Source organism: Zonotrichia albicollis, chromosome 1, assembly GCF_047830755.1.
Source record: "Zonotrichia albicollis isolate bZonAlb1 chromosome 1, bZonAlb1.hap1, whole genome shotgun sequence".
NCBI classification, from domain to species: domain Eukaryota; kingdom Metazoa; phylum Chordata; class Aves; order Passeriformes; family Passerellidae; genus Zonotrichia; species Zonotrichia albicollis.
In genome coordinates, this window is record NC_133819.1 from 142756671 (window position 1) to 142781675 (window position 25005).

Sequence of the window (25005 nt, forward strand, 5' to 3'; positions counted from 1 at the left end):
CGATATCTGGGGGGGGGGAACGCTCACCACCCTTCCGGCTCCTCCTCATTGGTGAAGCGGGAGCGGGCTGTACCACGCGAACGGCGCCCCCCCGGCTCGGAGCGTGGGCGGAGCCCTGAGGGCAGCGCGGGAGCGGCGGCGCCGGGCGGGGATGGAGCGCTGCGATCTGGGCGAGCGGCGGCGTGGGCCCATCTGGAGCCGCAGGGCGGGGGCGGCCGCACCGCGGGGGTAACGGGGCCGGGCCGGGGGGCGGCGGCTGCCCGAGAGGAGCGGGCGGACGGGGTGGGGCCGGCCCGGGCCCACCTGAGCCTCTGCAGGGTGGTTGAAGGGGCAGCCCGGGGATAGCCGGTCAGATAACGAAAGTAGCGCGTTCTCCTCGGGTCATAGAATCGCTGCGGTTGGAAGGAGCCTCTGGAGATCATCCGGTCCAAGTCCTGCCACGGCAGGGCCACCTAGAGCAGGGTCCAGGTGGGCTTGGAATGTCTCCGGAGAGGGACACTCCACCACCTCCCCGGGCAGCCTGTTTGGTGCCCTGCCATCCTCAACGTGAGGTTCTTCCTCTTGCTGAGGTGAAACTTTGGTGTTTTGGTTTAAGGCCGTTGCTCCTCATCCTGTCGCTGGGCAGCACCGAGAAGAGTCCGGCACGGATGCCCTTGGCACCCGCCCTTGAGATGCTCACAGATATTAATGGCATGCGCTCCTGAAGGCGGAGCCGGTCCCCAAGGAGGCGCTGACACCCCCGCTCTCAGGCTGCTCAGCTCGCCCGGGCACTTACCCTGGTTCAGGTGTATTGAATAAAATGCCACGGGAGAATTCCAGGAGATTAATCGCAGTGTGGTGTGCTGTGTAAATACTGCCTGGTCCAAGCTGAAGAGCAGCAGCACAAACGCTGCTTTGGGGGCCTCTGTCCTGCGGGACTCTGGAGGCTGCCCCGTGAGCTCCTGACTGTTCTCCCGGCTTAGTTCACTTGCAGGGAAACTTCTGAAAGGCAGAGAGTGACGTTGAAAAGGCCTGGGGGGGGGGGGGGGCTGTAGCTGCAGTGATAGGTACTTGTGTTTCAGGGTGGTTTTAGAAGCAGAAGTCATACTTCATTTGTTAGGGCCTTTAATGTCATAATCCCACACAAACATCACTAGATTTTAATTACACTTAAAAATATTTTATCTTTCTAATTTCATTTTTATGGCCCTTTTATTGAAGAAAAGCATGGGCTTAATAGTAAGGTGCAATTAGTTTTATCTGTAGGCTGTACCATAGCTGTATGTGTTCACTCAGACTTTGGAACAAATCCCCCAGCCCCATGAAGGTGCTGGGTAACATATTCTGTGTCTCAGACCTAGCAGCATCTCATATAACTATGGTCTGCAAGTACTCTGCAGTCTTTAATCAGCCTGCCAGTATCTGGCACAGTTTTGGTGTTTAGCTTAACTTTGAATTCACATCCAAGTGATAATACAAAATTATTGGCTTGTTAGGCAATAAATCCAGGAATAGCAGATCTTCCAAATCACAATCTCCTGCTTCCTGGAAAACCCTTCCTCTTACAGCTTATTCTGCCCATTTCTGCATCTAGCTCTGTTTTATGTGGGCAGCACCATACAAGGATAGAAGTGGCAAACAGGAAACTTTTGGTCTATAATAGCTCAGATGAATAGTAATAAATAGGGCTTTCTTCATAGAATCATAGAATGGTTTGGAGTGGAAAGAGGCCTCAAAGATCATCTAGTTCCAACCCCCCAGACACCTTCCACTGGACCAGGCTGCTCAGGGCACCATCCAGCCTGGCCTTGAGCGCTTCCAGGGATGGAGCATCCAGAACTTGTCTAGGGAGCCTGGTTGTCTCACCACCCTCACAGTAAAGAATTTTTTTCCCAGTGTCTAATGTAAACCTACTCTCTTTCAGTTTGAAGCAATTCATCCTTGTCCTGTCATTCCAGGCCTTTGTAAAAAGTCTCTCTCCACCTTTCTTGTAGGCTCCTTTCACGTGCTGGAAGGCCACAATTAGGTCACATCAGAGCCTTCTCTTTTCCAAGCTTAACAATCCCAATACTTTTGAAGACTGTGAAAAGAAGTGATATTAAAACTGATTTTCCCCACATCTAAACAGACTGGTTTCTTACAGTAATGCACAGCTTCTCAGTTTTCTAGAATGTTTCTTTGCAGTGGTGATGATGAGCCAGGTTCCTTGCTGAGTGTTGAGTTGGGCTTTCAGATAGATCAGTGTATATTAGTGTTATTCATTAAAAATGGAAATCAGGTAACCAGGAGCCACACAAAAGGATTGTGAATGGTGAATTTCCCCCATCTGCCTTACATGTCTCCCACCCAGCTTCCAACCAAGTGAATTACTTCCTTTGTAGCATAACATGGTTTTCATGGGAGATTTTTCATAGAACATGGAAAATCAGAATTGTAAAATCATAAGATAGAAACATTTTAATCCTATGTCTTAGAGATATAAATGGTAATAGAATGATTCTAAGCATGGTTGTTTTGCTGGCTTTCTTCACAGAGTTATGGTGAACATAATCCACAGTGTCCAAGGGTACCATTCCAAGACAATACATTTTCTGAATGTGGCTTTTGACAGTTCTGGGGATTCCCTCCTCGCTGGAGACCGCCAAGGGAATATCTATGTTTTTGACTTGAATGGGAACAGGTAAGAATATGTCTATCAAGGCTTTTTAATTGTCTGAGACATCTGTAGCATTCAGGGGTGTGGAACTTGCCTGGATAGGATCCCACAGGTCAGGTTTTAACTAGATAGTTTTAAATAGGTAATCATTTGCTCAGGGCTAAAAGTTCAACCCAGTGCCTTGTGTAGGCTCCCTAAATTCATTAGTTTAGCTGCTCAAAAAGATCCGAGGCTTGCAACTGTAAAAAGAACAGCAATGCCATAGAATTTAAGGGCTGCCACCAGAAGTTACTCTTGGGCCAGTACAGATCAGTGAGTTACCACAAATTACAGTAGACTAGACCTAGTGTTTTCATTTGCAGAAATACATCAACCAGTCTTTCAACATTTTACTACTGAGTTTTAAAATACTAGCACTGATTTTTAGATTTATTATAATTGGATATTATTTCCTTACTCCCGTCTTCTGAGTTTATTTTTTTCTCTCTGTGTAATGTATTGAAACCAATTAAATTATTACTTCACTTGACATTAAATGAACCAAAGCTTCCTAACACAATGAGAATGTGTATTTTTAAATAGGTTCAACCTTGTTCAGAGAACAATGCAGGCTTGCACTGCTTTGGCATTTAATCTTCGCAGAAAGACAGAGTTCCTCGTGGCTTTGGCAGATTATTCTGTTAAGTGCTTTGATACAGGTAAGGAGAAATTTCAAGGCTTAAATGCTATCTGTATTGGCATGAAAACTTACATAATTTTAGTTTTGATCTTACATTTTTCAATAATTTGTTTTATGGAAATTATACTATGTATTTCATGCCATCTGTCTGAAAAGTTTGAGCCCGTGTTGGTTGTAGTCCTTGGGTAAATGAACCTAAATGAACCCTTTGCTTTGCCAAAGTTCTTTATTCCCACTGAGTCACATAGGCATTTGTTTAACTGAAGTCCACCACAGGATTGTTGTTAGGTATGTTACCTTTTTTTTAAGCAGTTTTTAATATGTTTACTTAGAATGAGGTACTGTATTAAAATAAAGCCAAAACCAGTTGTCAGTATGTTAGCATGCATATTCTTGATTATATTTACAGTAAAATATTTGAACAAAGTTTTAGACAATGTACAAACATTTAGACAATGTACACTAAAAGAAATGTCAATACTTTTGAGTATTCAAGTAATTCTGTATCCTTATTGAAAAGCAATATTTAAAATTAACATTACAGCTGTGTGTCTCTGTCTTGATTAGAAGTTAAATGGTGAAGGGCAGGGACAATTCATTCTTCATAAATTATTCTTTACCTATCAGAAAATGCATTTGTAATGTCTCCATTATATCCAATTATTATCTGTATTTAAATATTTTTTAAAAGCTGTAGGAATCACTCATCTGCAGTTTTAGGGCTTGAGATTATCTGTGAAGATTTTAATGTAGCGCAATGTTCCTCAAAACAGAGGAGGAGTCAGAGTTAAGGTCTGAAATCCCCTGCACTCTTTCTTATCCTTTCAACAACAACAAGACCAAACTTAGATGTTTGGATGCACTTAGAAAAATCTTTATTACTCCAGAGAGTACTGCATGTTCATGTGGTGCTGTTTCCAGAGACCAAGTCATACTGAAGAATGTTCTAAAATATGAATGGTACTCACCCAAACCAGGGCAGTTCCTTAGGGTATTTCTTACCTGTTGGGCTCCATCCCCTTCTTTAGAGGACACTCTCTAATCCCATGTCGCCTCTCAGGTGATGACAGCTTTAAGCACTCCATTGTCTGTAAGCACAGCAGAAAGTTTGACTGTTGCTCTTTATGAGCTGCTTTATGGCCATTTCCTATCTTTGATGCCACAGCAGTAGCTGGAGCCACTCCATGGGCTGCCAGGCAAACCACCCAGTGTAAACAGTGTAATTGCCACCAGTGCAGTTTGGTCGCTGAGGGAAGATTAGTGGTCATGCAGTCACAAGTGGGAGACATTGTAGTCAGAGGAGCCATTTCCTTAGAATGCAGTGCACAGCATAAAAATGTTTAAGGTTCTAAAAGAATTAATGAGCTGTTGCTTCCTGACTCTGCCTTTCTGTAGTCACAGCCTGTTGTCATTAAACCTTTTTTCTTTGCACCTGTAAATAGTTGTGTAATCATTCACACATTCTGTCCACAAGTAAAAACAAGTGCAGAATTCTCACTAGAACATTCAGTCTCAGCTTCTGTGGGTGTTCACATCAGATATTCTGTCAGACATGCTGAACTTAACAGATCACATTGTTCATGGCTTTTGAAGATTGATTTTTAGGCTAAATGAATCAAGTCTGTGCAAGCTGGCTTTCTGTGCAGAACTGAGCATAATTTGTAAAATGTTATGTAGAGATGAGGAGAAGGTTGTGCCTCTAAGGTATAATACCTATATGAAGATTGATACCTGTGTTTCCTGTGTGTTGGGCTGTGATGGCAAATGGTTATATACTAGTTATGCTTAAAAGTCTCTCACAGCATAGTGTTGACAATAAAGACTAAAGTAGTAGTTGTTCCACTTTGAATGGCTGTCATATCTTTTTCATCAACTTCTGCAGGAACCCAGGAGCTAGTTAGTTGGATGAGAGGCCATGAATCTTCTGTGTCTTCCATCTCTGTCCATGGCTCTGGCAAGTATGCCATCACCACTTCCACTGACACAGCTCAACTGTGGGACTTGGACACCTTCCAAAGAATAAGGAAGCTGAATGTTCGTCAGTCTGTGGGCATACAAAAGGTGAGTAAAGAGCAACTGCTAAAGGTGAACAAGCACACCACAGTATGTACAACATCACATATGAAAATCACTTTACTTGTAAATAGTCTTTAAAATACAGGTTGATCTTTTTTATCATATATGGGCATCTCATCTTAACATTTTTCCCATCACATCACTCAGACTACTGAAATAATGACTCAGTAGTTGCAAAGATCTCCTGGGAACTTTTAAGGAACTTCCATCTTTAGAGGTACTCAAAACTTGTTTGGACATGACCTTGACTGACCCAATTTAACTTGGAAGTTGGAACCATCTTCTAGGTTGACCTTGCATCAGCCTAGGGTGGGCTCAGAGGACCTGTGTAAATTGATTCCAACCTGAATGGTAGTAGGATTTAAGGGTGTTGTTAAAAAACCAGTTTTGGTGTCATAATGGTAACTTCTAACAGTCACCACGACCTGCCTCGTTCAGCTTCGTATTCCAAAGCTCTTCTGTCTGTGCAGGCAAAGCTCTGAATGTGGGAACAAATGAGGCTGCAAAGGAACTCAGCAAAAAGAAATCACTGCTTCTCAGCCTGGTGGTTCCTTTGGTTCTGTTTGCTGCACAGACACACTGGAACAGCACGGGATGAGAAGGATGACATGTTTGTGTCAGGGAGTGGTTTAAGTAGGTCTCCCTTGGCATTACACTATTTTAAACAGGTCTGCCTGCGCCACCAAATGTCACACTTTGGTCTAGGTACTGCAGAAAGTCCTGACCCAGTGCCTGAGCATGGCTTGCACACGTGCTGCCCTGCAGTGAATAGTCTGACAAACACCACTTCAAACCAAGCCTCTTGTCAGGCTGGCCACTAAAAGCCATGCTGCTTTTGCAGAGAACCAGGCTATTCATTTGTGTGTCCTCACCCACTTCTGGGTCAGGCAGAAATTCTGTCAGCTTAAAATAGTCACCTAACAATTACTGGGAAAGATCATCCATCAATTTTTGTTTGTTTGTTTTATTAAAACTGTTGTGTAGCACATGTTGCTAAAATAATTATAACATCTTTCCTCCAAAGATGGATGCATTTCTCTAGTGGCGATTTTTCTAGTGCTCAGTATCTTTCTTTCTTTGTGTAAGCTATGTGTAGGGACTTCTTATTGATAAGTGGCTCTTGGAATTTGGTAGGATGAGGATGTTGCAGTATGGAAACAACTTTTAAAGCCAAACAGTAGAGATTATGATTGAATTAATAGATCACACTTGGGAATTGGGAGCCTGCTCTGTGTGGTGCTACCATTTCTTACAGGACATTATGCAAATGATCTAGATTTCATTTTCCTGTCTTTAGAATAGTGGTATTTATTCTCTTTCCACAGTCTAAGACATACAGGTAAATATGTGCTTTACTGAAGTTCAGATTTATTATTAGACTGCAGGCCTGACACTCAGTATGCAAAGCTGGATTCTTGCTTGCTCTCTGAGCCACTGTAGCAGTGTCACTCATCTTGTGTGCTTTTTGGTGCCTCTTGAGCCCAGTTGCACTCCAACATACACCTTCTGTTAGGTTGGCATGGGGCAAAACTAATTTAAAAATATAGAGACTGAGGTGCAGAGTGAACAGACAGCAGGTGAGACAGATGAGAATACAACACATCTACAATGATCATTTCCAAAGCATCACTGTTTATTCAACAGCTGCTTGTGACCATCCTGTGGTATTTTTCTATGGCAAAGCAGAAAATTGCCAACTATTTGGTACTCCAGTTTACCAAAATTCATTTAGTCTCAATTCTTTGTCTGGTCTTCCTCAGAGACCCTGAAGGAGGACAGATAGCTCAGTCTGTCTGAAGATAAATTACTCTGGTAGCTGAGATGACTGTTTTCCCCACAGGTTACTTTTGCTCACTGTCAAGTGACTCATTTGTTTCAGTTACTAAGATGAAACCCAGCCCACATATCCATATTTCCAGATTTTCAAGGCCCCAAGAGATCATTCAGACCAAAATTATGAACTTTGTAGCACTGACTTAATCTCTGCCAGTGATGTCCCCAGCGTTTATATTGCGTCCTTGCTGCACTCATTGGGAACAATAAAGTTTAACAGTCATAAAAACAAGACAGATAAAATTTAACAGTTATTTCAGTGAGTTAAACTGGCTTAGCAAAGGGTACAACACATTTTAACCAGTGCAAGGAGAGCAACCCTACTCTTCTCTAGGCTGTCACAGTAATAGCCATACCTGCCATGTTTTATTTTGCCATGCACTTTGGTAATTTAAAATGTACTTCCTTGACAACATCCCATTTTTTTTTCTTTTCCATATTCTTCCAGGTTTTTTTTCTTCCATTGAGTAACACCATTCTCAGCTGTTTCAAAGATAATTCTGTTTTTGCATGGGAATTTGATACTCTTCACTGTAAATACCAGTTGTCACCTCCTGTAGAAGGTTCTGTATTATTTTATAAGGTGTTTGCTGTTACCAGGTAAATTGCTATTTTAAACATTCTAAAGGCAGACTATAAAAAATATGGTTTTAAGCAGATTCTCTTTCTTTATTTGTAATACTTTGTGGAAGTATTGATCTATCTACTATGATAAGCTTTTGAACTCTGTTGTGACTGATACTTTCAGCAAAGATCAGTAGCAGTTTTTATTATAGTCCCATAACAGTTGAAATAAATTAGGCTGATTTTTAATGATCACTAAAATAAGGTTTAAATTTTATTTTATAATATCCTTTAAGGATAATATCCGATCCTTTACTAAAGCAAATTTTATTTTAAGAGCTACTTTGTTATTTCAGGAGAGTATCACAGGAATAATGGCCAACTCAAAAGTGATTTGAGGGCATAGAACAAAATGAACAATCTCTCTTTTTAGCTAACACCAATTTAAATTATAGTGTGCTGATGGAAGCTTTCCCTGTGATGCAGGGATGGTCGGACTTTGGTAGCTGGTGGGAAATCAAATCATCTTCACTTATGGTGTTTGGAATTAAAGCAGTTGATAAGAATAATCCAGATGCCGGAGAAGGTGCGAGCTGTCCGTCACCTGGAATTCCTCCCTGACAGTTTTGATGGGGGCTCCAATCAGGTCAGTTTTTTTCATAAAGCTTAAGACAGGAGTTTTGGTTAGTAGATTCAACACTTGTCCTTGGAGGGCTTTTGGGGGGCTTCAGGGATTTAGGGGTATATGATACAAAAGGAAAGTTATTGTGCTGAATCTTTGCTCAGCTGCTCCTTTAACTTAATGGAATGTCATTGCTGAATTGGGTATTCCAGGTATTCCACTTTGTTTTACATTGGCAGTATTAATGGATGAATCCTTTTAACTTGTAGGTCCTTGGAGTGTTAAGTCAAGATAATATTATGAGATTTATCAATATAGAAACATCCCAAATTCTTTTTGACATTGGGAGTCCTGAAGAGGGAATTAGTACAGCTGTGATTAGCCCAAATGGACGGTATATTGCTTCAGTAATGGAAAATGGGAGCCTTAACTTATACAGTGTCCAAGCTTTGACTCAAGAAGGAAATAAGGTAGAGTATTTTACATTTCTTAAAGCAGCAGTAAGTCCTCTTAAAGATGATCTTTGTCTGCATAAGCAGACTGCATCAGCAGTAGTTTGCAGAGGTGCCTATTTAACAATACAAATAAAGAAAAAGTGATTTGTACCGTTTCCTTCATAGTTCCTCCAGCCTGTCAGGTAACTTGGTGTTTTTAAGGTATATATAGTGTTGGAAGGGGGAGATGGTATTTCTTTCTATAGCAATTTGTGTGCATCAGTTTCTTTTTGTAATGGTGTTTTGGAGGAGATCGAAACAGAATAATTGGGCCTCTTCTGTTCCATTTCCTACAGGAAATACTTTGCAGCTAATGCTCTCTTAAACTGTGGGCACAAATGGTGTTTTTGTTACTGTGATTTTATTCTTCTTACTGTGTTACTGGATACCAGCACCCATCATTTATGGCACAATGATACACTCCTAATCCTCCCTAAATAACAAACATTCTAAATACCAGTTCTTATTTTATTACATTAATTTATTAATGGGAGTCAGGTTTCTAAATGCAGAATTCCATGTATCTTTAATCACCATGTCTTTGATGTAAACAGTAAGCAGCTCTGGATAATGATGGAGCTGGAGCTGAGGAAGGATGTGTAAAGATGTCACAGCATTCCATTTGCACTTTTGCTGACGGTTTGACATGAACTGGGATATCCACTTTGTCACTTGCTTTCACAATCTCCAGCATTGAATTAATTAATACCTGCCTGACACTGCAGACTAATTAAAGTTTGTAAAGGTGTTCTGTATTCTTTTAACTGGTGCTATAGAAATGCAAAATATTTTAATGACACTGAGAAACACACTAAAGTAAATAACCTTAACAGTGCATGATACACATCTACAGTATCCCAATTATATTTTTACTGTTTGCTAAGCAAGGGAATAACATGATGTGTGAGTTAGCTTGGAAGCTACATAAACCTTCCCATAGTTAGAGCAATTTTATTTGTGGACGTCCTTTTCCAGGAGTATACAATCTATATCTGTTTATTTATAGTAGAAATGTGGTTCTAGTCTTCTTTTTATGGCCATCATACTCAAAAATGTAGCATATAAAATAAACAACAAATTATATTTCTGTGTAATCTGTCTTACAAGATTCTAACCAAGCTATTTTCACTTAATACTAGCCTCCACCATTCACATTCAAAGCTGTAGAAGATGGGCCCAAGTACACATCAGAGGCAAATAAACTGATCACAAAAGTGACTTCAGAAAGGTCCAAGGGGCCATGGAAATCCAAACAAAGCAAAATTCAAAGCAGATTGCTGAAACTGCAAGCAAATACATCACTTGAAAATAAAGAGGTAGGAAGAAGTTGCAAATGTTTTGTCCTTCAGTCTGCAGTGTTTATATTTCATTGCCATTTGCTTTAAAAAATAAATTCAGGCACTGAAGCACTTGGGTATTTGAGCAGAGCAGGGATTAAGGAAATTTTAGTACCATTTTCTCTCTCTATTTAGCCCATACTCCTACAGTATGTGACACAGCCAGAGCTGCCTCCAGTCTGGGGTACCACTGCAGTTGTTCAAGCAACTTGTGACGCATTTGGTATTTGCTAGATCTGATCTGCTTCCCTGCAGAAAGCCAACTGGCACATCTAAAATGTCTGCCTAGAATCCATTTCCTTTTGTTCTTAATTATTTAGAAGATGAATTACTGTTACATTTATTCCCCTCTGTCATCACAGTGCCATTTTCTCTCTCTGTCTTTATCTTGTGCCTTTTATGTGTGTATATATATATCATATATATATTCCTGTTTATGTGTCACCATATGATCTATTTCTTATGTTAGAAATGATCTATTTCTTATGTTAGTATTCTTTACAGTTTGCTATATGCATCATGTATTTGTACACAGTTCAGCCAGTTTGGGTCTGATCTGCTTCTGACTGAAATCAATGGCAGCTCTTCTCTGAGTTCAGGAGACAATAAATGATGATGGAATTACCTTTTTGTTGTTGTTGAAGTTCCTGGGACTATGTAGCAGACAGCAATACATGTTTGATTTTTTTCTTTGACTCTATGTGATAAACTTCAATATTTGGCCACTCTCATTGATTAGAGTGCAAAGAAGGAGAAAATGGTTACATTTATTGTTGATCTCCTGTTTTGTAGAATGAATTACCAGGTGGATTAAACAAGAAACGTCTGCAGGCCTTACTGAAAGGATTTGGAGAATATCCAGCTAAGTACAGGTGTTTTTTATGTGCATATTCATGCTTGCACAAAATAAAATTGCTTGTGTTTACTGGCCTGTGAAAAAGAATTTCCTTGACTAAGGCTGCATTTTAATTGCAGGATGTTTGTTTGGCGTTCCTTATTACAACTTCCTGAAAACCACTTGGCATTCGGTAGCCTGATAGATAGGGGAATCCACAGTGCATTTGTAAATATCCAGAAAGAGTATCCTATCAAAAGTGGGAAACTGCTGAGAGTTCTACAGAGGTAAAATATATATTTGTATTTATTTAAAATAGTACTGATTCTTATTTTCAAATAGTCATCTGAAATGTGTCCAGTAGCTGGAAACAGCTGTCAGAAAATTTCTAAAATGACATAGTAGTGCCTTCATGCTGTATTGTTTTGGTAACTCCTACAATCTTGCATCTGTCTTGAAGTTCACAATCTTTCAATGTTGTGGTTATAAAATACACGCTATATTTTTTTTTGGTTTTGGATCAATGTTTCCCACACAACATTTTTTTGTTTGCCTCTGTGTACAGGACCTTGTCAGCTCTAGCTCACTGGTCTGCTATCTTTGCTGAGACACCTTACATGCCTTTGCTAGCATTCCCATTTGTAAAATTATTCCAGAACAACCAGCTGATCTGCTTTGAAGTTGTTGCTACAGTAGTAGGTAAGCAATGATTTTAAAAACTCAGATATGCTTCAACATGTTTAAGCCTTCCAAAGCAAAAGAGCTTTTCCTGCTGAAATGAATAAGTTGTTTCCTTATGTATAGGTCACCATGGTGTTACCAGGAATTAATATGGAGCTTAAAACACAAACCTCAAAATATGAGACTTCCTTTTGCAGTGTTTCTAGCAAAAAGTTAGCAGTTTTAACAGTGTTTGTAAAGTCTAATTGAAATGTATCTAGCATTTGCAAACTCCTATGTATCTAGTGTAATTATATCATAATAATTAAGTCTCTGAGACATGGGAAAAGTAGTCACAGCCACCCAGCCTACCTGTCACCTGCTCCCAGCCAACAGGGAATGATCTCTTTCAAGGTTTGAATGATCTCTCAATTAAACTCTGTTTAGTTGTCTTCAGCATCACATTTGTCTGAACACTGGCTGTGGCAGTCTTCTGAAGAAACATTCTAAATTAAAGTTCTTTACACTTAAATTAGTTGTTGCAGCTGTTACTAAATCTGCAGAAGAAATGTGCTGCCAAGCATGCATACCCACTTTGCAACCACATGCTGTTGGTGAATAAGTATCCAAGTTTACAGAAATTATTCTTAGTATGTTAAAAATTACTTGATCCAGGCTGTAGTTTTGTGAGACAGAAACACTGATTTAAGTATTCCCATCTGCCTCCCATGCCTTAGTCCCACAGCTCACAGATTTTTTTTCACTTTGTATTTGAGCCAGATCAGTTCCTCAGTCTGGTTCACAGTGTACTGACACAAAACCCATGCCAGTGCAGCTGGAGGAGCAGTGTACTGTGGGAATGGTGTAGGAACACTCAGACAGAGAAGAGATGGGAGTATCTTAAATAGGTTTTGCTGCCTGAAACAACGCCTTAAATGCATCAGCTTGGTTACCCAACTTCAAAGTTGTCATGAGTCTTTTGTTCTGGATTACAGTGGATTGTGTTCAGCTTCTTGTTCTCTTTCAGTTAATTTTTGCCAACACTGGTTTGAGTACTTTCCCAATCCTCCAATTAATGTCCTTGGTATGATGGAAAATGTTTTGGCACATCATGACAAAGAACTGCTTCAGCATTTAATAAAATACAATGTGACTTCACAGGTAATAGTCTAGACAGCTTTTGTATGCAAAAATATACTGCAGTGAATAATAGTGCACTGTTCTTTTATTGTGATAAATTTCTAGTTTGGGGGAGTTTTTGTTAAATAGCAGTGAATTATGTGGGAGTGTAAAGAATATATCATTGATTTCCTGTTGTTTTTCCTTGGCCATGATCATATGTATGCTACTTTAGTTCCTTAGAAGTTCTTTGCTTTCAAGTCCACATTCTTTAAAAATCTACTCATCAAATTATAAATGTATCTTTTTTTAACATGGACATAAGTGTGCTGAATTAATTTTCTAATCCCTGTTTATCATTAGGGATGATTTTATCTTCACAAATCTAAAGAGAACATTCAGACATCCAGTGAAATAAGAAATGTATTTGTAATCACTCCAGATTAATTTTGAATGTTTAGAGTAGGTGGTATAATCACCCCAGATTAACTTTGAATGTTTAGAGTAGGTGGTGAAACTTATCTTGAAATGTTCTGTTTATTTCCTTTTTCATAGATTAGTAAATTCTTGGTATAAGGCAAGAAAAATCACATTGTTTCTTTAAAAGGAATGGTAAAATGGTACTAATGGATTATTTTATCAATTTTCCCAAATAATTTAGGTTTATGCTTGGCCTCTCCTAGAAACACTATTATCTGAGGTTCTAACAAGAGAAGAATGGCTGAAAGCCTTCGACAATATTTTCTCCAACCATCCTTCATACTTTCTAATGATTGTCATTGCCTATGTTATATGTTCCAGAGCTTCCTTGCTCCACTGTAATCAAGCAGCAGATTTTGAGGTAAACATTTTCATATTAAGTCAATCATGTGAAAAAGATGTATAAAACATTGTATCTGTTGTTAGACAGGTTTCAAGGAGATCCATTTCCAAATTAATATCTGGTACTTGACAAATACACAATAAATGAGTAAAACACTGAGCAGTTTCCTGCAGTTTCATGCAAGGAGAACTTTAAAAGCTTTCATAAGCTTTCTAATGTCCCTAAAGGCTATTTTTAAAATTTCAATAGTTCATCAAGCACAAAATAATTCTGTCTCTTTTTGGAGGATCTAGTATGGACTTCTGCCTCTGGAGATGATACACAATAATTCTGTGATGTTGTATCATTATCCTCTTGTCAGATTTTCAAAATTAGTCAGTATTATTGGATGTTCTCTGAAGCTAAATTAAAATGTTTCCTTATGTTTAATGTTCCATGGGAAGAGGATTCTTTTTCCTATGAAAAATCTCTGTAGGCAAACACAGAGTTCCACCTCTAGAATGTGCTTTTGAGCAGTCGATTTGACTGACACCAAGTAGATAACATCATTGCTATGTTTAATAATGACCATTTAGAGATTTTCTTGGTAGATAAGATTTTTGACAGGAAGAATAGTCCTGCAAGAGGAGAAACTTCTGAGCTTCATGGCTGAACACTGAAAGTCAAGGCAGGTTTATCCAGTGGTAGGAGTCACTGTTGTACACTCTAAATTGACACCCAGCTTCCCAAATCCCTTACACAGCTGCCATTTGAGGAGAATGAAAAGAACCACAGCATCCTTTCTTACCTTGAAGAAGTTTGGCTCAAGTCACTTGAGCTGGTGATGTTTTATGAATTGGTAGGGAAAACTTTAAAAACTTTTTAAATTAACTGTTGAAATATGTATCTTGCTATTTTTCATGATAATTCCCAGATATGTGTATTAAAAATAAATATATATTTGTGTAAAAATACATAAAAGTGCATAATCTTGTGTAGAATGTAAATGGCAGCATGTCTCTTACAGTATTTCTTTCATCACCGTAACAACGTGGACATTGATGTTGTGATTAAGGAAGCCTATCATCTTATGGAGGCTACACCTCTGGATATCCATCCCCAGCAAATGCTTGATGACTTCACACCACTTACAAAAGGACAGTACCCTGTGTTTAATAAATATCCCATGTTCATTGTGAATTATCAAGCTCAGAAATGGGAGAAGATCAGACAAGATGAAATTGAATACGTGCGAGAGAGGTATTAATGAGAAATTGAAGACAGTCTCAGTCTGGGAAGGACAGGTGGACATAATTGCCTTTGTATGTTATAATGTGTAGTCTTGCGAGATAAGAAAATTCAGGAAAAGGACTTGAAATAGCTGCTAAAGGTTGAGAGTTACTTGGTTTGACATGTTTTTACATTAAATCATTAGTCTTATCTTAAATAAAAATGTCTGCTAACTAGCAGAAGATATTGGGCTACAAGTCACTGAACTTGGAAGCTCATAGCCAGAGCCTAAACCTCTATTGACCTTGTGGGGCCCAGGTTTTGAAGGGCCAGGAGTTCTTAGCTTGCTTTTGAAATCAGTGGGTACCATGATGCCAAGGCACCCTTAGAAACCAGGTTTTGTTAAGAATGTGAGGAAGAGAGTACCTGCACTCATCTGTAATGCCCTGTTGTCTCTAACAGTCAGTGTGGTAGCTCTTCCTCATGTACCTTGTCACTATGAAGGGGATGCTAGATTTTCATGTCATCTCATTTCAGCAGTTCTTTGCTAGTGCTGTCATCAATTTCAAAGTAATCAAGTGATTTCTTGATATTTGGTTTGAATGATTAACATGTGACTTCCTTCCACGTAGACAGTTAGCACATGAATCAGAAGCCAAAGCACAGGAACAGAAAGCAGAAGATGAAGCCTGGTATCAGAGGCAGAAATTACTTCAAGAAGCTGAAGAACAGAGACAAAAAATCCTACTGGAAGAAGAGAAGTTGGCAGAACAGAGGCAGAGGTATTAGAATATAGGAAGCATTAGGGGTCTGGCTACTGTAGCCTGCTATTACATTTTTAACCATGAGTAAAGGAGAAATAACCACTAATTTGTATAAATTGTAATGTGGGATAACTGTGGTCTGGTGGGTCATATTTTGGTTGGGAATTAAGTGATTTGGGTTGCATTACTACCTCACCTCTTACTCCCTGGAGGGAATACAGCAGATTAGAGGTCAAGTCACTTCATAGTCTTGTCTCAGCTCCCAGCCATTTTTCTGGTTCCTTCAGATTGGGAAGTCTCTGAAACAGTCAGCTGCTGTGTGTCTGCACAGCGAGACTTCAGACTTGCACTGTGGGCACACCCACACTGCAGATACAAAAGTCACTTAAAGGATCAGTGACTGTGCACAGTCTTGTACTTCTAGTGGATCTAGACAAACAACTGCTTTGTGTATCAGTTTATAAGCAAAGAGTTGTGATGGTAATGAAGCTGAACTGTAAGTCTGTACCTTTTGCAGTTGTGAAGGTTTAAGAGAATTTCAACATCTCTATAATTTCTTAGATGAACTACAGGTAATCATGTAATCATTTAAGTTGGAAATTACCTTTAAGATCATCAAGTCTAACAGTTAACCCAGCACTGCCAGGTTCACCACTAAACCATGTCCCTAACCACCACATTTTTGAGCACATCTCCTAAATCTCTGTTACCTACAGAGTTGGATTTTTTTTTCTTTTTTTGAGTAAACAGCAAGACTTTATTTACCAATTAATACGTGAGTTTCTGGTTTTGTTTCTTGAAAGAGTTTGATATTTACCAAATAAACTTGGGACTAATTTTGTGCAGGAAGAGGTACCAGGACACTGGCAGTTATTCTAAGGAGTAGTTTCCAGTTTTGGACCCTTAAAACATTAAACTAGTACTTATTAAAGTGGAGCAGAAACAGGGCACAGGACTATAAAGCTTAATTTGAGATATTGCCATTAGAAGATGTGTGTCTGTGAATTTAATTTTGTCTCATAAATGAAAACTGGACATTTTACAGGAAAGAAAGCAGCCATCCTAAGCTTTGTTAAGCTGGAGATGAGCTCATAGTAATTAATGGCCAACTGCATTGTGTGTTTGTGCTCTTTGGTACTGACCTTTTGCACATACAGTATTATTTCTGTTATTTGTTTATTTCTGTTTATTTTGGCCTTGAAGGCTTGCTGTGGTGAAAAGAGAACTGAAAGTAAAGGAACTGCAACTTTTAGATGGTTCAAGAAGACGTTTTCTGAACTACCACCAAGATCAGCTTCAAATGGAACTGAAATGTCTTGATGATGAAATTGCAAGAAAGGTTGAGTATTGCTCAAGTATTTCTTTTATGCAAGGGTTAATAGGGAAAATAAACAAGGAAAAAAGGCATAACTAAAATTTTAGTTGATATACTTTGATTTGTGAGCTCAGAGGTAATTTTAGCATGAGGCAGACTGCTTCAAGTGGTAAATGCATTATTTATCAGTTAGTGGCAGTGTTGAAAAATGTAATGAGCTCCTTAAAGGACTAGTGAATTCTCAGCTGTCTGTGGGCTGTATGTCCAGATTGCAAATTAACTCTGCCATTGATTGAGAGGCTCCACAGTGGCCTCTGGCCAGGCCTGGCTCTGCCTCCCAGTCACTAACCCAGGCACCATGGCATGCAGCTGTGCCATGGGAATGGTGCTGGGAATGGAAGGGTTTGCAGCTCATGGGCACACACTGAGCCTTTGCAGGGCCATTCCTTGTGTCTCAGCAGCACACTTCACAGAGCACAGTGCAGCTGGGGGGCTGTTTCTGCAGTCAGGGCACTGCTACACTCCTCAGCTCCAGCTCAGCTCAGGTTCTGCCAGGTGCAAAGCAGCCCCTTCCCCTTCTGCCCACTGTCCTCCAGAGCATTCTGGCTTCAGGGGCTCCTTCCTCGATTCAGAGCTGCCTGTGGCAGGTTTTCAACATTAGTTCAAGACTGGTATTTCCCTAACACAGCTTGGCTGGATGCAAAACTCTTCTGTGCCTCTTCTCCACCTTGCCCTGTGCTTTTGTTATGCAGTATTTTCCATTCTTTGTATGACAGAAAACTAACCAGAACTTAGGGGCATGGGGTTTGGACATTCTTTTTGATAATGCTTTTTTAAAGCAGAAGAACAAGGCATCTATGAGACAGCAGGAAACAAATGCTGTCCAAGATACAGAACCTGAATCACAGAAGCAGCTTTTTGAACAGGTAATTAGTGGGGAACTGTACTAAATACAAATATTTAATGGTTGTTCATTTTAAGTTCTTGGATTTGATTGCGTTCATGCAACCACACCTTGTGAGGAGAAATGGGGGCCTGGTATTTTTCTCTTTTTTCTCTTTAATGATTTTTTTTAGAGTAAATCCTCTGTTGATAATAGCATTAACACAATTCACTGTTATCTTGGAGAGTTTTGGGTGAAAACAGTCATATCCTCCTTATTCTTTTCCTCTGCTGAGGTATTATTTGGTTGCTGCTGGGTTTAGTTATGGGCTCAGCTGCCTGAGGGAAGTGAGGAACATGTAAGTAATAAGTGTATAACAATGTGTTCCTCATCCAGAAACTCCCACCTTTTCATCTGTGATATCCAGACATATCTGCATTTTCTGGAGAGAACAGTATAGCAGATTGATGTAGGTGATGAAAAAATGTCTAGTTGCCAACAACATCATTAAGCAAAAAGGAGTGGATGGTTCATCAGGAATGTGCAGTTCCTTTCTGAAATGACTGATTTTTTCAGAAATATGGCTATTCAGTAATAAATGACTTAAATCAGTAATTCTGTTTAAAGTTAAATTTTAGTTAATTATTATAAATTATTATAAATTACTGCAAAGCAAGGATGCCAATGGAAGGCTTTAGAAATGTTCATTTTGATTAAAAATAACTCAGTTAAGTGTTTAGAAATCAAAGTAACATCTATCCATCTTGTAGATCCAACAGAATAAAGGAGAAGTAGACTTCCAGCTCTCTGATCCTCATTTTGAAACATGTCAGTTTATCTTTGGTTTTTTTAAAGCTTTTGGTCAGAAACTTGTTATAATCCATACTGAGCACGACTGGGCTAAATTTCTGTTAGCATTTATTTATTCAATGCACAGCCAACTGTATTGTGGCTACATAACACAAACCAGGCTAAGCTCATTTGTATTCCAGTACATGTAAAGTCAGCTCTCTAAGGAACTAATTCTGCAGTGATCATCCTCTCCAGGCTAGAAAGGTAGCAATTATTTAACTAGCTGAGGATCTCTGTTTGCCCACAAGAGTCTGTGCAGACAGGCTTTCCCTGCACTGTCTCCCTGCTGTCAGTAAGGGTCCCTGCTCCAGCTTCAAAGGATCTTGACTTTGCCTCAGCTGCTCAGTAGATTCTTACAGGCCTGGGAAGGAGTTTTAACTTTTGCAGAAAATTGTGTAGATGTGCCCTGGTGAATGTGAAGAAAAGGTGGTAAGCTGAAATGCTGTTTCTAGGTCTGCTGTTGGTTGTACTGCTTCAGCAAATCATTTCTGCATTCAGACTGCAGATGTGTTTATTACAAACCCCAGTGCCATGAAACACACTTTATAGTTATGAAACATTTCGGGGTTTTGGCTAAAATTTGCCATAAATTGCAGAATATTTTCATGATGAATCTTGTTCATTTAGGTTGGAATTCTGCTTTTATTCACCACAGTAATCTGGAGAATGGAATTACATCCCTTGTCATGACTCAGGCCACTGTTATGACTCATGCTTCATCTAGTTCCAAGTGGATAAAACAGCAGGGTCTATGACTGTCTTGGACAGTTATGATATGCAGGGGGATGAGATGTGTGGATATATTCAAATACTAGTTTAATGAAATTTTAATAAATGTTAAAGAGATGGAATTACCAGTGTGAGCTAGTAGCTTAGCAACAATAATTTTTGTTTTGTGTGCTTGGCAGCATCTAATCAAAGACCAAGAGGCAGTTACAAAGGAAATGAAAGAGGTGGAGACCCATCGGAGAAGGGTGGATCTGGAAGATCAACGTGGTCAGAGATTGATAGAAATGGATAAAGAAGAAATACAGAAAGCTCAGACAGTAAGATGATTGGATCCTAACGTGTTCTGGGGAGTCAATATGCTAACTTATACAAGTAGTACTGGTTAATAGTATTTTGACTGTAATTAATTAATTCAAGTCCATATGGAATATTTTCTAAAGAAATCTAATTTCTAGATACCTATATTAATAGATTAAGATTCTATGTTTAAAGTTTAGAGATTTCCAAAAATCTGAAGTGTCCAAACATCTGTATAATATTGACATTCTCTGGACCTGCCAGAAATATTAGCTTTTATTTTTTTACTTCTCAAAACTTAGAAAGCATGTAAGACTCAAAAGTGCTTTTCAAAACAAGTCATCCTCCTGATAAGGAACATGTTTTGTTTGTAACCATAACAAAATAAAAGACAGCCTCAAAGGAGATTTCAGTTGGTAGTACTTGGCAGGAAATTCAGCTGTAGAAGCTGTCTTCTAGATCACAGTAATGAATGTGTGTAGCTTGACATTAGGAATTGCTCAGATTTTCAAGCTCAGAACTTGTAACTGCACAGTTGGAGAAATAGTTGCAGCTATCCCACTGCCCATATGCTTGGCATCTGCATTTGTGTATTGTCTAGAAATAAACATATGGGTCTGAATTTTTGTAAACAGCATTTGATTTTTGGAAGCAGATGGATGTGGGTGAAAGTATTGGCATTCAGGTATCAATCTTGTGTCAGCTGCACCTGTTAGTGCAGCTAGTGGCTCTAGCAGGGACACCTGACAGAGATCCTGGAGACCAGCTCAGTTTGTCCTGCCTGCTCTGTAGGTAGGGCTGTGCACTTGGAATAGACTGAATTTCTGGTAAGAAAAGTGTTTTATTAGGTGGCTGAAGAAAATGTAGCCAGAGGTGAGCAGAAACACACTGCCAGTGACTGGAGACCCAGGTGGGATGAGCAGGACCAGGAGGAGAGCTACAGAGAGATTGCCAAGCTCCTGCATGACAACAGGGTGAGAGAAGCTGAACTGCTCAAGGCCATGAGGGAGGCAGAAGAAAAAAAGGTATTTGCATAATTTCTTTTTCTAAGTGGGCCTGGCAAATATGTAACCACCTATAAAAGGGAGTGCAGAAAGCTGAAGTGTATTAGAGAAATATTTTGTTAGAATTCTCCTTTTCTGTTTTGACTGGGAGTTTCTGGAAGCACAAGAGTGAATTGGTAACGGTGGTTTAGCCTTAGGAAAGCATTTTCCTATTTCTGTAAGTTCCTCTCATTTTATTCTCTGACCCAAGACTTTTACCTTTCTCCAGATGTTTGAATGAGACATTTTTCAAAATGAAACCTTCACACAGCTGACTATCATATTTTGATTTTAGGATGATGTGTAATCTGTAATAATCCAGATGGTTCTGTTTCTTGCTTTTTCCTTGCAACACATCTGTTGAAGACATTTAATATCTCTGTTGCACAGCAGGAAGATGTTGTACAGAATAAAGCCCAACTGGAGGAAGAGCAGAAGGTGGCTGCTGCTGCAGATGGGCACAGGAAGCAGTTCTTAGATGACAGAATGAATGATGAGTTGGAACTGGCTGAGAAGCTGCAGAGGGAAGATGGCTGTTTTGGTGAGCATGTAGATAACACAGTTCTGTGTGGATGTTGGCATGAAGCATTCAATGACTGAACACAAATGAATTGTCCAATATTGGGGATAAACTTAAGCATAATTCCTTTACTAAGCACTCCATAACTGCTTATTTGCAATATTCTTTCATGAAACAGATGTATCTGTTTTCCAAGGCCAGACTTAGAAAGAAATCTCAGTTTGACACCTATCAAATGCAGCAGTATAAATGGCATTTTTGGTTGGAGCACAGGTCTAGCTCATCTTAAAATAATTTTAAAATCGCATCCATTAGAAATTTTCTGTCAAATAATATTTTCCTATGACATACAGTATTATACCAAGAACTGGTATAATACTCACATACAGTATTATACCAATAATACTTGCGCTTTTTCTAAGTGTTTGTTAAAAAAAACCAAAAAAACCCCAACACATTTATGCACTTCCAGAATTGGTCAGTACATCCTTCTCAAGTGCTGCATTTGTGTATTTTTGCAGGTATTTCTCCTACCCCCCACCATGCTACCAAGGCTTACATAAAATTAGTGATTAATATTAGGGTTAGGTGATTAGTATTGCTTTGGGCAAACTTTTTCAGCCTTTGTCCTTATTTACTTAATGTCTTAGTATGAAGTATTTTGCAACTGTTCATAATTAAAATGGGTGGCTCCTAAAACTACAAGCATGAGTAGCCATATTCCATATGATCTTAGTGGCCTGTTTGTCAGAAGATTAATTATATAGGAAGAAACAGCACTTGTAATTTCTTAAAGAGCTGTAATTTCTTGAAGGGAATTTTAAGAAATTAATGAAATTACAGACCTGTAATTCCTTAAAATGAAATGCTGTGATGCATAGCTTTGACCCAAAGAGTAGAAACATTGACCTCTAATTCTGAGCAAATTGTACTTGCCATTAACTGGAGTGGGTGATTGTTCTAGCTTTGCTTACTGGAGAAAAACTGTTTTACCTCCAGCTAGAAAACTTCACTTGAAATGTCAGTATTTTTAATTTACAAAGAACCCTTCTTTCCATTTCTCACAGAGAGACTGCATGACTTAAAGGCCAGGTGTACAGAGAGAGGGGTGGAAGTCCAGCAAGTGCCAGGGTCTGGAAACATCTCTCCCAGTGATCTGTCTACATTAGCATCATCACTACGCAGTAAGTGTTTAAGTTAGGAGTGTCTTTCACATTTGGTTTCAGAGCATTGCTGGAACACCCAGCTGTGTGATTGAGCCATTAGCTGTGTAGGTGTTTAGTGGATAGTAAAACCAGTTTATTGTTGTGTTCTCTTTCACCTGCAGAAAATGTCTTTGCTCCCAGGGATGGCGTAGGTAAGAAGTGCCTGAAGTGTGTCATGTTATGAGAGTGGTCCTAGTAAACCTCAGCCTAATTTAGTTGCATTCTGACCTGATCATCTTGCCCATGCTTTTCCTGTCTTCATAGCTCTTTGTGATTTGGTAATGTTGAGAGGCTGTAGAGCTGTCTTTCATCAAAATCTGACTGGGAGTTTTAGTCAAGAATTAGTCTAATTTCCTCTGGTCTCTGGTCCCAGCTAATCTGGCAGTGGAAGCAGTTTCAATTCCAATGCACCTTGTGTTCAAAGGTCTGCAGGCAGTAGGATCCTCTGGACCTGCTGTGGCCCCCATTAGCATCTGACCTGGTCGCCAGCAGAGGCACTGCTCTCACAGAACTTGCTCTCACCACTCTGAGGGCTGCCTCACATCCAGGGGTACTGAAAGCCAGCATTTCTCTGCCAGACATGTCTGTTTTGCAGCAGGTGTTTGTAGTGCTTATGGGAAAGCAGCAGTTGCAGTGGTAAGTTTGTTGCCCTTGTTTGTCCTCAGGCAGGAGCCGGGCCGAGCTGGCGCGCCGGGAGCGGGAGCTGATGGCCGAGGTGCGGCGCCTCAGACGCAGGATCGCCTCACGGGCCCGGGCCGGCCTCCGGGCAGCCCCTGCCCCAGCCACGGCCTGCTCGCCCTGAGGGGACTTGCACTGCACCTTCAGCTGCACCTTCAAATTATTAATCAGTGAAAAGCTAAATATGTATAGTGTGTATAGTGTGATTCAAGATGGATCATAGACTTATTAAAGGCTTTTGGAGATATTTTTATATAAGAATAAAATCCTAGCTAGAAAATATGTCTTTTGTTTGTAACCTTGTTGTTATTTTTTACTTCTAAAATAAACTAATTTTTTACCATTAAGTTACTGAATGTGCAGTATTTGTATATTTCTTTTTGTTTTGGTGGCTGCCCTGACTTGAAGAAACAAACCACTGTTGAAATGTTGGTTTTGTCAGTGATGTGAAAGTGGATTCTACAAGTTGCAGCAGGGAAATCTGCAATCAGAGAAAATAATCCTTTCCAGCGAGGGCCAAACACTGAAACCAAGGCCCAGAGTGGATGTGGAGCACCTGCTGCTGGAGATGCATGCAGTGGTTACACATATTAGCAAGTTCATTCCATGAGAAAGAATGGGAGAGAGAATCTAAACAAATACCGTGCTCTTCATAGTGCTTGTGGTACTGATGGCTAATGCTTTTGACCCAAGTCAAGAACATTGTGTGGTGTTACAGTAAAAGGGAATAGGGCAAAGTAAATTAGAGTGAATCATCCATAGTTGCTACGCACCATGCTGATACAGGCGTAGACTTGGCCCTGTAAAAATATGAGGACTGGGATCTTAATTTGTTCTGCTTCCCCTGGGGTTTTGCTGATGCTTTTTGGAGCATCAGTATGGGAGCAGAATGCTCCTGCTGGCCCTGGGGCTGAGGCACTGGGCAAACCCAGGATGATTCCTCTGACCTGCAGCTTTTTGTCACCTGGGGCGGGGAACAGCCTCTCTCCTGCTCGTTAAATTACATGAAGACCTAAAAGCACAAAGCTCTACCTGGTTTTCCTTGCCTTAACATCCTCTGCATCTGGAAGTAGAAAGAGTCACATTAGCAGCAACCAGAATCTCTAGAAATCTCATTGCAGCCCTCAGCAGAGTGTGGAGAAGAGGCCTCATTCCTTTTCAAAGGGAGAAAAATGCAACAAGCCAGGATCATCTCAGAGGAAGAGGGAGTAGATGAGAAAAATTGTCTTTTTCTGATTATTTTCTTGGAGTTTACATATAATTATTTCTTACAGTTAAAGGGAAATAATAAACCCACTGAGGTTTTGGGCTGCACTATGGGCTATGTGTGTATGTGCCTATGGTTTGTAAATGTGTATAAACCGGAGCGTTTCCCGCAGGCAGGGCCGGTGTCCGGCCGTGTCCCCACAGCAGCTCCTGGGCCCTGCCCACAGCCCGACCCCGGGTGTGCCCGCTGCCCACCGCAGGAGCCATTGCCGGTGCCCACAGCCCTGCAGGGCTCCCACACAGCCCAGGGGCTGCCAAGAGCGAGAACAACCGCAGACGTTACTCCCATGGCCCAGCCCGGCAGGGCCAGGCCCCTGACCTGGAACCGCCGCTTCGGAAATCACGACGAGCACGGCTTGGGAGTCACGGGCCGGCTCGTGTCGCGGTGTCGGGCGAGTTTGTCACCGCTAAAAGCGCGGGCGAGAGCAAAAGAGCTGCCCGCCTTTGCCCCGTGTGAGGATCGAACTCACGACCTTCAGATTATGAGACTGACGCGCTACCTACTGCGCTAACGAGGCGGCTGGTTGCACTTGCTCCGTGAGGCCTCTTGCTCCTACCGGCGGCCTC

At 40.3% G+C, this 25005-nt stretch overlaps 1 protein-coding gene and 1 non-coding gene across 7 annotated transcripts; one reads left to right on the forward strand and one right to left on the reverse strand.

Annotated features, from left to right (window-relative positions):
- Positions 1-15: 15 nt before the first annotated feature.
- Positions 16-23505, forward strand: TBC1D31 (TBC1 domain family member 31). Of its 6 annotated transcripts, none has more exons than XM_074556354.1 (23): positions 16-228; positions 2513-2659; positions 3218-3333; positions 5197-5375; positions 7672-7823; positions 8274-8433; positions 8679-8879; positions 10043-10219; positions 11033-11112; positions 11216-11362; positions 11641-11774; positions 12763-12896; positions 13516-13695; positions 14684-14916; positions 15519-15668; positions 16854-16989; positions 17805-17891; positions 19609-19746; positions 20575-20751; positions 21163-21310; positions 22357-22473; positions 22617-22646; positions 23160-23505. In XM_074556354.1, exons 1-23 carry the CDS (start codon positions 152-154, stop codon positions 23294-23296), a joined length of 3237 nt encoding a protein of 1078 aa, XP_074412455.1. In that variant the 5' UTR covers positions 16-151; the 3' UTR covers positions 23297-23505. The 6 variants fall into 6 exon arrangements, with proteins under 6 accessions (XP_074412455.1, XP_074412442.1, XP_074412449.1 ...); XM_074556341.1 differs by having other exon boundaries at positions 21160-21310; positions 23160-23504; XM_074556348.1 differs by having other exon boundaries at positions 17808-17891; positions 21160-21310; positions 23160-23503.
- Positions 23506-24883: 1378 nt separating this feature from the next.
- TRNAM-CAU (transfer RNA methionine (anticodon CAU)) lies at positions 24884-24956 on the reverse strand. Its single transcript has one exon. It is a non-coding gene; the product is annotated as a tRNA-Met (tRNA).
- Between the last annotated feature and the right edge of the window lie 49 nt (positions 24957-25005).

Coding starts and splice junctions, on each gene's coding strand:
- TBC1D31 (XM_074556341.1), top strand. CDS start 152: ATGGAGCGCTGCGATCTGGGCGAGCGGCGGCGTGGGCCCATCTGGAGC. Junction 21,311..22,356: donor GAGGGAAGATGGCTGTTTTG/GTGAGCATGTAG, acceptor CATTTCTCACAG/AGAGACTGCATGACTTAAAG. Junction 22,647..23,159: donor TGCTCCCAGGGATGGCGTAG/GTAAGAAGTGCC, acceptor GTTTGTCCTCAG/GCAGGAGCCGGGCCGAGCTG.